The sequence below is a fragment of the Heptranchias perlo genome, chromosome 5, assembly GCF_035084215.1.
Source record: "Heptranchias perlo isolate sHepPer1 chromosome 5, sHepPer1.hap1, whole genome shotgun sequence".
In the NCBI taxonomy this organism is placed as follows: domain Eukaryota; kingdom Metazoa; phylum Chordata; class Chondrichthyes; order Hexanchiformes; family Hexanchidae; genus Heptranchias; species Heptranchias perlo.
Window position 1 is genome coordinate 71,623,591 of NC_090329.1, and position 16,829 is coordinate 71,640,419.

At 42.7% G+C, this 16,829-nt stretch overlaps 1 protein-coding gene across 1 annotated transcript in view; it reads right to left on the bottom strand.

The window, feature by feature from the left end:
- Window positions 1-6,689: 6,689 nt before the first annotated feature.
- Window positions 6,690-16,829, bottom strand: part of LOC137322166 (myosin heavy chain, clone 203-like) — a 32,684-nt gene continuing 22,544 nt past the window's right edge. The window contains exon 7 of the mRNA XM_067985281.1: window positions 6,690-10,050. Coding sequence (XP_067841382.1) covers window positions 9,850-10,050 — 201 coding nt within the window. The 3' untranslated portion in view covers window positions 6,690-9,849. The remainder of the gene's footprint in view (window positions 10,051-16,829) is intronic.

The window sequence follows — 16,829 nt, forward strand, 5'->3', positions numbered from 1 at the left end:
GCACTGTGCTGTTTGGCTCTCTCGCTGACAGCAATTTGCCGTGTAAAACCCCATGGAACGTCTATGGGCAAGTGCAAGTCTGATAAACGTTTGGCACTGTTGGTTCGCTGCTCAGAGCAAAATCCGGCCCATGTTGTTTCACACAATGTTAAATAAAATATATAAAGTTTATTTTAAAATCTGCTGAAAATCAGACATTATTGAAACTACACAATCTATTGTGGGATGGGCAATAAATGCTGGCATCGACAGTGACAACCACATCCCATGAACGAATAATAAAAACATTTTACAGTTGTAGTACTTACCCTCTCTCACCAGAGGTAACTGGGACTTACACAGCTCACTGAGGGCCTCTAATGGTAGAGGACATGTACAGCCCTCTTTATTGAAAAGATTTTCCTACTTCAAATGTACATTTGTATACATATATTTAACCAGCCTGCTGTGGTTTTCTACATGGAGCGTATAAAAACCCCTGCATTTTCCAAAATCTTTTCAAATTACCAAACAACATCAAGTCAATTTATTAAAAAAAATAGTGGCCTTGAAATGTCACCATGGGTTACAGGTATATGGACACTTAGGGGATGGAGTTGGTCTTGGGCAGTAGCACAAAATGGGTGACAGCGAGTCGTCAGCTTGTTTTACACGCATTGTGGAAAAGCGACTTCACCGTGCACTGGTGGGAAGCGACCAAGGCCAACATCAAGAGGTTCTTCATCCTCAAAGGTGTTCAGAAGGCAAGAGAGAGAGACAGAGGGAAGTGTCACAACTCCAGAAAAGCATGCAGGATCTGCTCCAGCTGCAATCAATGGGGGTCGATGTCGGGGAGGAACTTCGAGGGGTGAAGGGCTAGCAAGCCTCAGTCTTTACCTCTGAGGCCTCAAAGATCATCTTCTGGTCCAGAGTCCACGCCATGGAGCAGGGCGAGAAGTGCTCCAGCTGCTTCTTCCAGAAGCTGCACAGAGAGACCTCTGTGATCAGCGGCCTGAAGGAGGAAGACGGCTCGCTGATGTCTTCGTAGGCTGACATACTGAGGATCAGCAAATCTTTTTATGTCAGGCTGTATGACGCGAAGCCCACACACAGCAAGGCCTCCCAGTCCTTCCTGTCCTCTATCATGGAAGTCTTAGAGGACAGCAAGCGGGAGAGAATGGATTGGCCACTGACCTTGGATGAGCTGACAAAGGCCATCTAGTCCTTCGAGAAGAGTAGAGCTCCCGGAAGCGACAGCTTACCGGCGGAGTTGTACTCGGCTCTGTGGGACTAGATAGGTCCAGACCTACTGGAAGTGTACGGGAGTACTTCCAGCAGGCAGCATATCAAATTCCATGAGGAAAGGCATCATCACCCTCATCTACAAGCAGAAGGGGGAAAGGGAAGAAATCAAAAATTGGCAATCCATTTCCTTGCTAAATGTTGACTACAAGATTCTGTCCAAGGCCATCGCCAATAGGCTCAAGTCTGCTCTGGAGCGGGTGATCCACCCTGATCAGACCTGTACTGTACCCGCCAGGAAGGTCTCTGATAGCCTTGCACTGCTCAGGGATACGATCGCATTTGTGCAGGACAGGGGGGTGAACACCTGCCTCACAGCCTGGACTAGGAGAAGGCCTTTGACAGAATATCCCACACGTACATGATGGACGTGATAAGGTGTGAGGTACTCGCGGTGTTGCTCTACCTGGCCCAAGTCTGGCCCATTCCCCACAACTCCGCCGTCACAGTCACCCAAGCTATCTTCCACTTTGTCTGCAGGGCCACCATGTACAAACCTCCAAAGAGGGGGGGAAAGAGTGGCCCTAACGTCGCTTTGATCCTGATGGCCACCTTTGTGTGTGGCTGCCTCAGGATATGTGTAGAGCCCCAGTACGCAAACACCAAGTGTCACGATGTGCTGAATTTCTACCTGTCCAACACACTGAGACGACTGGGTCTGGCCACGCTGGCCGAGCAGGCACAGGACGTCCCATCCAGCTGGACTGTCCCCCCCACCCACCTGTCCCAGGTGGAGAAGTTCCTGAAGAGTAACCCCTTCGACCACAAGGCCGTCAGACAGTGGTCGTCACAAAACGTTCTCAGAGTCCTGCAAGGAACGGAGAGGGTGGACTCAATCGGTTTCTTCCCTGACCAGACGGTCGATGCCATTTGGCAGAACGTCCCATCACTGGAACTGACCAACAGGCACCAGGATGTAGCCTGGATGGTGGTGAGAAAGGCCCTCCCAGTGCGGTCCTTCCAACATGCACGGAACCTCAATGCCACCGAGAGCTGCCCTCAAGGCTGCGATGGGGCGGAGACCGTCGTCCACCTCCTGATGGGCTGCCCCTTTGCGCAAAGGGCGTGGAGAGAGATGCGTTGGTATCTGTCCCGGTTCATCCCAAACAGTTCGGTAATACAGGACGCTGTGCTCTACAGACTATTCCCCAGGACGCACACCGAGACAGATATCACCTGCGGCTGGAAGACCATCAACTCGGTGAAGGAGGCTCTTTGGTCCGCCCGAAACCTGCTGGTCTTCCAGCTGAAGTAGCTGTCCACGACCGAGCGTTACCAACTGGCTCACTCCAAGGTCCAGGAGTATGTGCTGTGGGAAGCACTGAGGCGAGGTGTGATCTCCGCAAAGGGTGTATGGGGAAAGGCCACCCCACCTTGTATTGTACACCATGAGTCATAAGAAATACCGTGTTGAATTGTAATAATGAGATCACTTTGTGTACGATCTGTAGTGTTTTGGTTTGAATTGTACTGGTTTGCAATTGTGATATTTATATTGAACAGGGTGTATCCTTAAATTCTATGAAATAAAGTATATTTTGAAATTTAAAAAATGTAGAAAAGAATAATCGGCCAGGATGTAAAATGGGCTGCAGATTCGCTGTGTAAGGCCACCCTACCTTGTATTGTACAGAATGTATTAGAAAATATGTACCGTGTATTAAAATTGTAACAGTGAGATCGTAGTGTATACGATCGGTACTGTATTGCTTTGAACTACTGGGCTGCATTTTGTGCCCTTTATTTGAACTGTGTGTATCTTTAAATATCACAATTCCAAACCAGTACAATTTTGAAATATAAATAAAAGCACTGTGGAAAAGATAATTGGGCAGGATGCAAAATGGGCGCCCGATTTGCTGTCGGATAATCGCGCTATGGGCACCCGATTTGCGGTCTCACCCAAGACCAATTTCACCCTCTTAAATCAAAACAAAATACTGTGGATGCTGGAAATCTGAAATAAAAACAGAAATGGTGGAAACACAAACAGAAAATACTTGCTGAGTATTTCCAGCATTTTCTGTTTTTATTTCACCCTCTTAAAGTTTTAGTGTGAAATTTTAACGAAGGCATCAGCCTGGTTCAAGTAAATGAGTTAATGCCTCTGCTAAAATAGCGGAGAAAGGAATTTCAGATGAACACATTATAACATTCATATGCTACTATCCCAGGGCAAAATTTCAAGACTAAGTAAGATACAGTTCATTATTTTCAGCAGATACATCTATTGATAAGTCACACAGGTAACAAAGCTTAACATTTATCAGTAAGCAAAATACATCCTTTATCACATCATGTCTTTCTGCTTTCCAAGAAGGATTTAGTATGCTATACATAATTTTGTTAATCTGAATCTCTTTTACCATCCTAAATGCTTATTTCAAAGTAAAAATTAAATGCCCCATGTTTTCACAACAATCTAAATTAATCAAACAGGGAATTAATTTGTTATTATTATAGCTCATATAAATAGTCTGAAAAGGATATCCCAAGTTTTTTTCCCAGCTTTCCTATTTTATCCCTGTTTTCATTAAACACTTACGTTCCACGGATGTTTTCGATATCAACCAAATGATCATCTTTATTTTAAGAGCCTAGACAGTATGAGCAAACTATTCTATCATTAGAGACATCACAACTGAGTTCAATCCTTTGCTCACTTGATGTTCACTTTCCAGTAGGAGGCATTACACAGGAATCACAGAATTTTACAACACATTATGAGGCTATTCTGCCCACTGTGCCTGTGCCAGCTCTCTGAAAGAGCTACCCACTTAGCCTCATTCGCTTGCCCTTTCCTCATACCCTTTAAAATTTTTCTTTTTCAAATATTTATGCACTTTTGTTTTTAAAAGCTATTATGGATTCTGCTTCCACCACTGTTTGTGGTAAGGCATTCCTTGTCCTAACAATCCTCTGCATAAAAAATTATTTTGTTGATAATAAATGCACTCTATCTTTAATGATTTACAGACCAATGTAAATTGCTTTTCCCTATTTACCTTATCAAAACCCTCATAATTTTGAACAATCAGATCTTCTCTTAATATTCTGCCTTCCAGTGATAAGAGCTCTAATTTCTCCTCATAAATAAAGCCTCTCTTCCTTGGTATCATCTTAGTGAATCGCATCTGTACCCTCTCCATGGCCTTAGCATCCTTCCTAAAGTATAGCACCCTAAACTGAACACAATGGGAATAATTTTCACTTTGGGCGTGGGCAGAAAGCTGTCAGTTGCGGATCAGCTGACTGTTATAGGAACATAGGAATATAGGAACAGGAGTAGGCCATTCAGCCCCTCGTGCCTGCTCCGCCATTTGATAAGATCATGGCTGATCTGTGATCTAACTCCATATACCTGCCTTTGGCCCATATCCCTTAATACCTTTGGTTGCCAAAAAGCTATCTATCTCAGATTTAAATTTAGCAATTGAGCTAGTACAGCTTTATCAACTTGGCCTCCCACTTTAAAAAATTTGTGTACATGAATCCCTGAGTCTCTCCACTCAACTCCTTTTAAAGTTTAACCATTTAGCGTTTTCGTTTTCTTATTCTTCTTCCCAAAAGATATCACTTCACATTTTTCCATATTAAGTTTCATCTGACTTCTTTGTACCAAATTTACTTACCTATGTCCCTGTGAAGTTTCTTACTGTCCTCTTCACGGTTAACCTTGCTCCATATTTTTGTGTTGTTCCTTCAGTCCGAAAAAAGTGCTGTGTTCCGTTGTTTAAAAAGGGAGAAAAAGATAGACCGAGTAATTATAGCCCAGTCAGTCTAACCTCAGTGGTGGGCAAATTATTGAAATCAATTCTGAGGGACAGCATAAATTGTCATTTAGAAAGGCACGGGTTAATCAAGGACAGTCAGCATGGATTTGTTAAGGGAAGGTCGTGTCCGACTAACTTGATTAAATTTTTTGAGGGGGTAACAAGGAGGGTCGATGAGGGTAATGTGTTTGATATCGTGTACATAGATTTTAGCAAGGCTTTTGACAAGGTCCCACATGGCAGACTGGACAAAAAAGTAAAAGCCCATGGGATTCAAGGGAAAGTGGCTAGTCGGATCCAAATTGGCTCAGTGGCAGGAAGCAAAGGGTAATGGTTGACGGGTGTTTTTGCGACTGGAAGGCTGTTTCCAATGGGGATCTGCAAGGCTCAGTACTAGGCCCCTTGCTTTTTGTGGTATTTTTAATGAGTTGGACTTGAATGTTGGGGGCTTGATCAAGAAGTTTGCAGATGATACAAAAATTGATAGTGAGGAGGAAAGCTGTAGACTGCAGGAAGGTATCAATGGATTGGTCAGGTGGGCAGAAAAGTGGCAAATGGAATTCAATCCAGAGAAATGTGAGCTAATGCATTTGGGGAGGGCAAACAAGGCAAGGGAGTACACACTAAATGGGAGGATACTGAGAGGTGTAGAGGAACAAAGGGACCTTGGAGTACATGTCCACAGATCCTTGTAGGTAGCAGGTAGCAGGACAGGTAGATAAGGTGGTTAAAAAGCCATGCAGGATACTTTCCTTTGTTAGCCGAGGCATAGAATATAAGAGTAGGGAGGTTATGCTAGAACTGTATACAACATTGGTTAGGCCACAGCTTGAGTACTGCGTACAGTTCTGGTCACCACATTACAGGAAAGATGTGATTGCACTAGAGAGGGTAGAGGAGATTTACGAGGACGTTGCCGGGGCTGGACAATTTTAGCTGAGAAAAGATTGGATAGGCTGGGGTTGTTTTCTTTGGAACAGAGGAGGCTGAAGTGAGATTTAATTGAGGTAGATAAAATTATGACAGGACTAGAGTAGATAAGGAGGACCTATTTCCCTTAGCAGAGAGGTCAGTGACCAGGGGGGCATAGATTTAAAGTAATTAATAGAAGGATTAGAGGGGAGTTGAGAAATTTTTTCACCCAGAGGGTGGTGGGGGACTGGAACTCACTCCCTGAAAGGATGGTAGAGGCAGAAACCCTCAACTCATTTAAAAAGTACTTGGATGTGCACTTGAAATGCCATAACCTATAGGGCTATGGACCAAGTGCTGGAAAGTGGGATTAAGCTGGATAGCTCTTTTTTGGCCGGCACGGACACTATGGGCCGAATGACCTCCTTCTGTGTCGTAACTTTCTATGATTCTGTCTTTTAAGGAACTTCCTATTCATGCTGCCACATTCCCTTTAATATCATGTGCCTTAACTTTATCAACAAACCTCCTTATCAAACGCCATTTGAAAAGGAGCAGGAACCCTGATTATTTTGTTTCCCACAGCACAAGCAATACTTAAAACATTATATGGCCACATCTACTACCATAAATCACAGAAAGAATTGCAACAATTCCAACAAACATATATTAGTATTCATTCTACTGTATTTAGATGAACATTTTTTAATGAAGGTTGAACAGACCAGGTGCAATAGTTTCAAATATCTTGCCTATTAAGTGACTAATTGGCATCCTCAGGCACATTTTGGGATATAACAGCAAGCATCTCTTTAACACAGTCCACCTCTGCAAGAATAAGATACACACCCACCCTAGTAATCTATATAAATGCAGACAAGGTTTGGTTGTCACTCCTCGGGTGGAGTATGATCTCCTATTATGTCTTCACATTGATGACCTTTGAGAGAAAGCATTATCTAGCATCTTATCATATCCTCAGGATATCCCAAAGCATTTCACAACCTTTGGCTTACTTTTTGAGTCTCTGATGTTATGTAGGCAATTGCAGCAGCCAATTTGCACAAAACAAGGAGCCACAAACAGCTACTGAATTTATGACCAGTTAATCTGTTTATGGTGGTGTTGGTTGAGAGGATGACATAGCAGCTCTTTTCTGAACAGTGCAATGGGATCTTTTACATCCATCCAAGCTGGCAGATGGGATCTCGGTGTAACGTCCCATCTAAAATATGGTGGGGTAGATTTTTGTCTTTACTGCCTGGGCGATAATCTGATGGAGTGGATCACCCGTCCTTTATAGAAGCTGGCTGATTTTCATTCTACTTATTTCTGCCAGAATACTGCCCATAGGCTGAAGACGAAAATTTACCCAGTGGTGTTTTTTCAGTACAAATTAACCATGAACAGCATCTAGCCATAAAAAGGGCCATTGTTTATTTATCATTTAGAAAATTGCATCAGAATTTCAATGTTTCTACACATTTTAGTGTTTGGCAACATACAGGAAAATGTTTAAATTTGCAAGACAAGATTTTGATGAAAGATCATTTGGAGCTGGGAACCCTGCAATTTTAGAGTGGCTCCAACTCACCCCAAGGAACAACATACTTGTTTTGGATAGAAAAAAATGCAAGAATGAAGACAAACAGAACAGGACAAGTTACATAGAGATGCATTATAGATGACATGGTGTTTTTGAATTCTATGACAACATGAAGATTGTAAAATGACATAGTAACAATAGCAATAATTTGCATTTATATTGTGCCTTTAACAAACATCCCATGGTGCTTCCCAGAGGTGCAAGGGAAAAATAAGCACCAACCACAAAAGGAAATATTGGCAGGGATGATCAAAAGCTTTGGTCAAAAGAGGTGAGTTTTAAGGGGAGTCTTAAACAAGCAGAGAGGGGTGGAGAAGCAGAAGGGTTGAGAGAGGGAATTTCAGAGCATGACGGTTGAAGGTATGGCTGCCAATGGTGGTGGGGTGAAAGGAGAGGGATGCACAAAAAGCCGGAGGTGAAGGAATGGAGAGTTCGAAGAGTGGGGGAAGTTGAAATACTGGAGAACATAAAAGAGATAAGGAGCAAGACCATGGAGCGATTTAAACATAAGGATGAGAATTTTAAATTTGAGGTGCTGGGGATTCAGGAGCCAGTGTAGTTTGGCAAGGACAGGGGTGATAGGAAGCAGGACTTGGTGTGGGATAGAATATGGGCACCAAAATTTTGGTTAGGCTAAAGTTTACAGAGGATGGAGAATGGGAGGTAGGTCAGGAGAGCATTAGAATAGTCGATTGTGGAGGTGCCAAAGGCATCGATGGGGGTTTCAACACAAGATGGGCAAAGGTAGGGGTGGAGGTGGGTGATGCTGCAGACGTAGAAGCAGGTGGCTTTTGTGATGGAGAGGAAATAGGATCGGAAGCTCAGCTTGGAGTTGAATAGGACCAGATGCTGTCTCAGACAGTGGCCAGGGAGGGGAATGGAATTGGTAGCAAGGGTACAGAATGTGTGACTGGGGCCTAGACCATTATCTTTGGTTCTCCCAATGTTTACTTGGAGAAACTGTGGCTCATCCAAGACCGGATATTAGACAAGCAGTCCGATAACACAGAGACTGGAGAGGTCAAGCGAGATGGTGGAGAGGTGGAGTTGGGTATCATCAGCTATTGTATGGAAGCTGAGCACATGTCTGTGGATGATGTTGTTAAAGGACAGCATGTAGATGTAGAACAGGAGGAGCCAAAGATACATCTCTGGAGGACTCCCGAGGTGATGGCGTGGGGGTGGAAATAGAAGCCACTGGTAGAGATGTTCTGGCCATGATATGCTTTGTAAGAGTTGGAACAAGTGAGGGTGGTCCCATCTAGTTAGATAACGTAGAAGAGGCTTTGGAGGAGGATGGTGTGGTCGACCGTGTGAAAGGCTACAGAGAGGTCAGGCCGGACGAGAACAGTCACAGAGAATTTTGTTTGTGACTTTGATTTGGCCATTTAGGCAGGGTGGAAGCCTGATTGGAGGGATTGAAACAGGGAATTGCTAGAAATGAACATGGACTTGGAAGGCAACAATACATTCAAGGACAGGAAAAGGGGGATAAAGATGGGGTGTTGGTGGTGTCAAGGATGAGTTTCTTGAGGAGAGTTGATGTCAGCTAGCATCAGACCAGGAAGAGAAGTTGAGGTATCAACAGTTTAGTGAGAATGGAGTTGAGGAAGCAGGAAGTGGGTCTCGTGGATGAGATGAACTGAGACAGGGTATGGCACGATATGGAAGCAAAACTAGAGAGAGATGGGATTCTGGGTTAAGGTGGGGGATGAGGTTTGGTTTGGTGGGCAAGGGGAAGGGAGGAAAGCAGCAGTGAGAACTGAAAGAATGGTCTCTATCTTGGTGACAAAGAAATCCATGAGTTCCTCGCACTTGTAGTTAGAGGTGAGGGTGGGAGAGGCAGAGAGAAGGGTTTAAGGAAGAGGTTGGTCATGATGAAAAGAAGTCGAGGGTTATCTTTACTTTCCAAGATAGTTCTAGAGTAGAGGGCGATTTTGGCAAAGGAGAGTGAAGTCCGATAGAGCTTGATGTGGTCCAGCTAGATCTGGTGATAGATGTCTAAACCAGTTGTGCACCAGATACACTCAAGTCTGCACCCCTCGGACTTAAGGGAGCAAATAGTGCAACACTATTTATTCATACTATTTGTTACAAATTAGCAGTTTACTGTGTTATATGAACAAAAAGCAGGTCTGTCACAAATTGCAAAATAAATTTCGTTTTCAAAGGATAATTCTTATTAATGTATTTTAAAGGACACAGGTTTTAGCTTATTTATTTCATCCATATGAAGCTGTAAATTATACTGTACTGCTCTCTCCATTAACCCAAATATTAGTAAGCTTTTTTTTGAATGTTTCTGCTCGTTGACCTGGTTAATTTCTTCATTGAGCTGGACACCCTGGAGAGTTCCTGCCATTTTTCAGAGTGGAGAGACTGTTCCTGCGCATTCTGGGATTTCAGAGTTGAAATGTCCTGATCAAACGAGTGTATCTCAGAGTAGATGCGGGAGAGCTCTTCCTCCTTACTTGAAAGCTGTGATGAAGGTATTAAAATTTGTAGCATGTAAATATCAATTTGAATTTTTCACTGTGTTTACTCTTTAATACCTCAATTTTGACCATTGTAATTGCTCCAGAACAAAAATTCCTATACAAAATTTAACTGAGTTAATTTAAATCAAGTAAACTTTAGTCCGCAATACAATATATCAGACTTCTGCACTATAGACATAATAGGGTAGATTTTCAACTTGCCGCCTGGGCTTAAAAGTGACATTGCCGATCAGGCATCAGTATAGAAACCGCCACTCCACTGAAGTTTCAGCCTAGATTATGTACTCAAATCCTGCAGTGTGGCTTGAACCCAAGACTTCTGACCCAGAGGCAAGAGTACTACCACCTAGCAAAGCTGGTATAAAGGGAATCATATTTTGATATAATGTAATTGTCATTGGTGATAAATGTTCTTAGGGCTCGGAGTACAGATGAAAACAGATTAAATTAAAGGAGCACACATTATGCTATCATATAATGACTGGGATTTCAGCACTTGAAACGAGTGTATAAAGGTGAATGCTGTGTAGTTTACCAACGCCCTCTGGTGTTCCTATTGTTATCAGCACAGACCCAACTGACTACCGGTGCAATTATCACCAATCTCTCACCACACAAGTAAAAGGTGGTGCTGTACTGGCAAAGTTAAAATAGAAAGTGGAAGGTGTATGAAAGAGTGATTTCAAATGTAAAAACAGGTTACATCTTCAGATGAAAAATGAAACTAAAATTATTTTATCTGTTGCTGTCCTCCCATTCAAATAAAAAGAATCAAAACTTACTGTCAACTTCTCGCTGAAACCTACAATGCATTCCTGCACCAACACTATCAACCTGAAATTCAACTGCAGCAGACTCAATCAATTGGGAGAGCTGTATAACGGGCAGCCGATCTAATATCGCCCTTTTACACTATTGCCAAAAGTTAAAATTACCCACAGTGGCACCAGCCTGTTGTAACCAGCCCCAAGGGTAATGGAGCAAAAGAAAGATGCAGCCAGTGTCTGCCTGTGCAACATTATTCATCCTTTTAACAGTAGAATCTTTCCCTTTTTTTCTGGGGCCTGAGCATTGCAGCGTTCTGAAAGTACTTCCACAGGCTCCTCTTCTATATTTGGCCCGAGTCCAGTTCCGACTGCATCAGAACACTGGACGTTGGAATCCAACAGGCAGCTCCAATGGGCCTGACTGCTTTTGCAGCTTTCTGTTTAAAAAAGCCTGACTGACTTTGCAGCGTTTTCTGGATCTTCCTGATGGCTTGTGTCTCCGTGTTTTTTTTAATTTCCCTCTGTTCACAGACAGAAAGGAACCAGAGTCTTCCCAACACAATGGGTGTGAGGTGTTTATCAACTGCTGAGACAGACTAATGAGTTGCTTATTATTTATTGTCTACAGTAAAAAGGACACAGACTAGCCATCAGTATATTACAAGACAGTTTGCTGGGTTCAGAGAGCACATGAAACATTAGTGAGGCTGGAATATTTTAAGTGCATCATCCAAACCCCAAGATTTGGAGTTTGCTGACAGTTTGCCAGCATTTATAATATTTACATAATAGTAATTTTGATATTTTTAATACAGCATTCATTTATATCACAAAGGAAGAAAATTTCCTCTGTGTGCCAGGTGTAGTGAAATCATAAACAGGTTTCCAATGTCATCACACATGGTGCACTGAAGAAATCTTCCCCCATGGTATTTTAATTAAAGAATTTAAATGACATAAGATTTCACAGGATTTGATGTTACTTCCATTAATGAACTAGGAGCAGGATATTAAATTTGTGATGTTGGGCCCGAAATTCACTGAATTCTGGTCTGCGGCTGACTTTTAGCTACAACTCTGCCCTGGGCTTGACCCCGTCCCAAATTCCAGGAACAGGGTCATTAGCTTTAGGGTTCCTGTCCCATTTACGGCACTCCCTGGGATACGAAGAAATTTAGTGAGGTACGTTCTACTGGGGGGATGGGGGGAGGGGGGGGAAGAGGGCTGTTGGACCTGCAGACAATCGAAGATGTTGGAATAACTCAGGATTTTAAACTTACCACTTTTCTAAGTGGTCCTACCAGTTCTACCCGAGTTACAAACTATGAAGCAATCACAGTGAGCAAAGTTGGTCTTGAAGATTTTGTACACATGCCACACCAAAATGGATTGCAACAGCTGCATGGTCAATCTCAAGTCAGCTTCCAGTGGGTGCAAATGCACAAAATTCACTGAAAGCATTACTTTCACAACCTTGTTTTCAGATCCAGAAACAGTTAAGCAATTAGCTCTTGGTATTGTGGGGTGAAATGTGGGGGATAAAGTTTGCTTTTTTTGCACTGTCATCTGTTTCCATGGTGAACATAAATGTTCACACACAAACTTAACACTTGGAATAGACAGCTGGGTGAGAACTAGAGGCATGAGAGAGTTGGCTGCAATAATTTTTCTGGATGGATGAACTAAGAGGGGCCAAACTGATTTTCTCATCCAGATCTTTCTTGTAAAAAGAACAGATGTGTAAAGTTTCAATTATCATAGGTCCTGTACGCTTTACTTTCAATCTTCCCTGTGCAGTGACAGAACTTTAAGTAAAACTGGTGATTTTGACACAGGTTCAGTCTGCACTAAGCTACCCATGCTGTGTCACCATGGTTCAAATCCATCTAGTAATTTTAATGGCCTCCATTTAAATAGAAGTGGGATGTCGGAATGTTAGTTTTTTTCAGTTTCGATCCACCGTTCAATAAATGTTGGAAATGATGTGTAGATAATTGCATTGCTATGCCTGCAGATATCTACTAGATATAGTGGTGACATTAGAAAGTGGCAATATGGCTGCTCTATTCTATAAGCAACTTTGGCAACTTCAAACCATAATCGGGGAAATAATAGAGGTTACTCTGTGTATGTCTGTCACTGGGTTCAATTGTCATTGATTTTTTTCACTTATAAAAGAGACCTTTATTATTGATGCTTAATGGACTAAATGGCTTAACCAAGCACAATATAGCTCTTGACCTACTTGTACCACCTGAAGTCTGCTATTTGAAGTGTATATTACATTAGAAAGTATACTGAATTTTAAATAATAAGATTAGCCTTGACTTTAAATCAAAAAAGCTTGTGTATCATGATTTTGGAAGTGTTGTTTGATTCCAAACCATTTAGATGTCATATAGCATGGTCCCAAACTCTGGATCTCCTGTGTAATGCATAAGGTTAATGACATTGAGTATTACAAAAATAGAATTTTTTTTGGTGAATTTTATGCTCTCGAGCTGAGAGGTGCTAGTGCTGAGAAATGGAACATTTTTCCATTTCAGTCATCCAAGTGTCAGCATCAAGTATTCCCAGGTCCAGTGTAGCATGGGTTATACTGAGAGTAAAACTCTTTCCTCTGCACTAACAATGTGCCTCAATCCCAACCTTTGACAAACACTTCATAATGCATCAATGTGATATTTTTGTACTTCACACAACCAATCACCCTCAGTGCTCATGCTCGCTTAGTAAGACTGCCAATTATTTGAAAACCCACAACAATTTTGTGTTGCGAGTCCACACGTACTACAACTGGATTGAGTTTAACCAAACTAAATCCACAAAGGACCTGTAGGGGTCAACAGGACCATAATTTCCTTGTTTATCAGTCTAGGCGGGAGATGAACCCAAATCTCAAAAGATGAATGGCCACTACAAGCCATCCAGTTTCCATAATGCATTTTAAAAAATTCTTTGATATCATTCCTAATATAATGATAATAATGTTATCATGATGTATGTTATAATGGGATAAGATTTGTGGTCAAAATGGATTTCAAGAATGCACCCAGGACTGCTTCCTTAAATCAGTATGTTACATGCCAGCAAGGAAGGATGCATCATTAGATCTGGTTCTGGTTAATGGATCAGAGCAAGGATTGGCCTAAAGGTAAGAGAATGCTTATGAAATAGTGACCATGGGTAAATTTTAACCCCACGAATGGGTGGGTTGGGGGAGGGTGGGAAGGTAAAAATCGTAAAAAAGTAAAACCCGACCCCAGCCCGCCTCCAACCCACCCACTTCTGGTTTTCACGGAGGCAGGTCAAGGGGCGGGCGATCAACCCGCTCTCAGGAGGCAGGTCAGTCAGTGAAATTTTTTAAGGTGGCTGCGGGCCTCCATTTTGACAGGTTTTTTATTTTTAACTCCTGGGCCTTCTGCTTCACGCCACGTAAGAGGTAAGTGCCTTTATTGCACTGCTTGTGGGCCAAGAGGAACAGAAGTGTTTCCTCCAGGCCCAACAAGCCTATCTGTCACGATACCACACACGCAATTGGCCGACCCCCTGCCCATGTCCGACCCCTCCCATGATCTCTGACCCCCCTCACGATCGCCGACCGTCCCCACCACGATCTCCGACCTCCATGATTGAGCCTCTGTTGACTCTCCTAATAACCGCCGACCCTGGTGACTAACCGCCCCCCACCCCGATGACTCACAACCCTGATCCCACCACAATTGAACCTTCACCCCATCTAAGACTTACCTGCTAGCATCCGCTCCATGGCTGTTCTCCCGTCTGACTGACAGCCAGTCTGTCAATCTGGCTGGCCTGTCAGGCGGGAAACTTACAGAAAAAAAATGAAAGATGTCCTTATGTCAAAATCTTAAGGACATCCGGGAAACCCATAATTCCGGGTGTCCCTTCAGGAATTCTCTCGTTAAAATTTACCCCGATAAATTAATTAAGCGCTCACTGAAAATCCTTGATCCTGCTTTGTTGGTGGAAGTGCGGTGGAATGGGCACCAGTGACCTCTGTGACTGACTCAACCGGAGTGTCCGGGGTCAGGGCAGGGTCAGCTACTTTGTGTTTCTTTGGCAGGGCCCGTGTGATTGCAATTTGGGCGCCCACGGGGGGGGGGGGGGGGGGGGCCGCTTGCAGAGCCACTGGCAGCCTCTCCAGCAAAAGTGATCACCTCTCCCTCTTCATAAGAGCCAATTAGGAAAATACAATAGATCCATTTCCAGGGTCTTTCATGTCAGGACCCTGGTCTGGAATCACGGTGGTCCCCACATCTGCCCGTTAGCTAACTTGTGCAAGGTCTTCCCAACGTCTAGATCATTTGGCGGAAGGGAGGTGGGGCAAAGGTAATTACCAATGTGGGAAATCCCCCCCCCCCCTGCGGCTCTGTGCCCTCTCTTACGTCATGGGCCATGTTTGGGGTGGCCGCCCCAAGTCCCAATGAAAATTCCTGACCTGGGCTGGGATCTGGCATAGCTAAATCCTGCACAAATTTCCTTGTGCTATCCTGTACTCTGGCTGACCTATGTCTCTGCTCCCGAGAAATTTTGGAACCAAAGAGTTAAAAATAAAGGTGTTGGACTGGAATTTAGCTAATTAAGTGGGATGGAAGGGGATTCAGTACAGATTAATTGGTTGCAAAAAAAATGGCAGATCAAACAGCAGACCAGCATATGGAGATATTTAAATACAAGACTAAGAAGGTACAGGTTAAATACATTCTAAATGCACACAAAGGGGGTAGATCAAAGGCTGGTATACCTTGCATAAATATAGTTAGAGCAAAAGTAAGGTTTTAAAAAAGAGGCAGGTGATAAATATAGGTGAAATAATACAGAAAGGAAACAAAAAGGGAAATTAGCAATGGTAAGAGGGAGAATGAAACATGACTGCCAATCAACATAAAGGGAAATAGCAAAGGCTTTTATTTGCACATAAGAAGTAAAAGGATAGTCAGAGAAAGGATGGGGTCACAGCGTAAAGCGGGACACTAATGGCAGAGATGTTTAATATGTATTTCACCTCAATTTCTACAGAGAAAAGTGAAAGTGGGACTCGAGGTTTATCTGAGGAGGATGTGGAAGAGTCACTACTGGAGATTAATATTCAAAAGGAAAATGATACTAAAATGTTAATGGGTTTAAAATAGAACAATTACCAAGTCTAAACTGTACTCATCCCAGAATAATGAATAAGGCTGGGGGAGAGGTAGCAGAGACACTTACCATAATTTTCCAAAAATTTCTGGAAGTGGGAATTATACCAAACAAGTAGAAAGTGGCAAATGTTACACACCTCTGCTCAAGAAAGGGGAAAGGGATAATGTGGGAAATTATAGAGCAACTTATTTTGATTGTAGGTAAACTTCTAGTGGGTAATTTTCTGATTAAGCATTGGTGGTGGAGAATCTCACCAACCAGTTCATTTTGGAAAATTGCAAGCATGCTGCAGACAATTTTCCAATATGTGCTGCTGGTGAGTGAGGGTTCTCCACGTACTTGGAAAATACCCCCACTCCCTAAATCCATAATACAAGATGATAATAGCGAATGCAGAGAGATACAAGCTTGTCAGAGACTGTCAGCAGTTAATTGTAAATATCACAAGATGTTTGACTAATTTAATTGAAATTTACAAGGAAATCACGGAGACTATTGAGGAAAGGGAATGCATGGACGTTTAATATATAGATTTTCAGAAGAAGTTTGATAAGATACAACGTAAAAAACTTGTTATGAAAATGAAGGCACGTGGTGTTAAAGGCAATAGAGGGATATAGAAGGATGGCTAGGGTACAAAATTCAAAAAAGGCATAATGGATATTTTTTAGATTGTTGGGATGTGGGTATGTGTGTTAGGGCCTCTTGTTTTCCATTTATATAAATGGTTTGGACATAGGCACAAGAGGAATGATATTAATGTTTGCTGACGAGAACAAGTTAAGGCAAAGGACATAGACAAGTTGGCTGAGGGAGCAGAATGGTG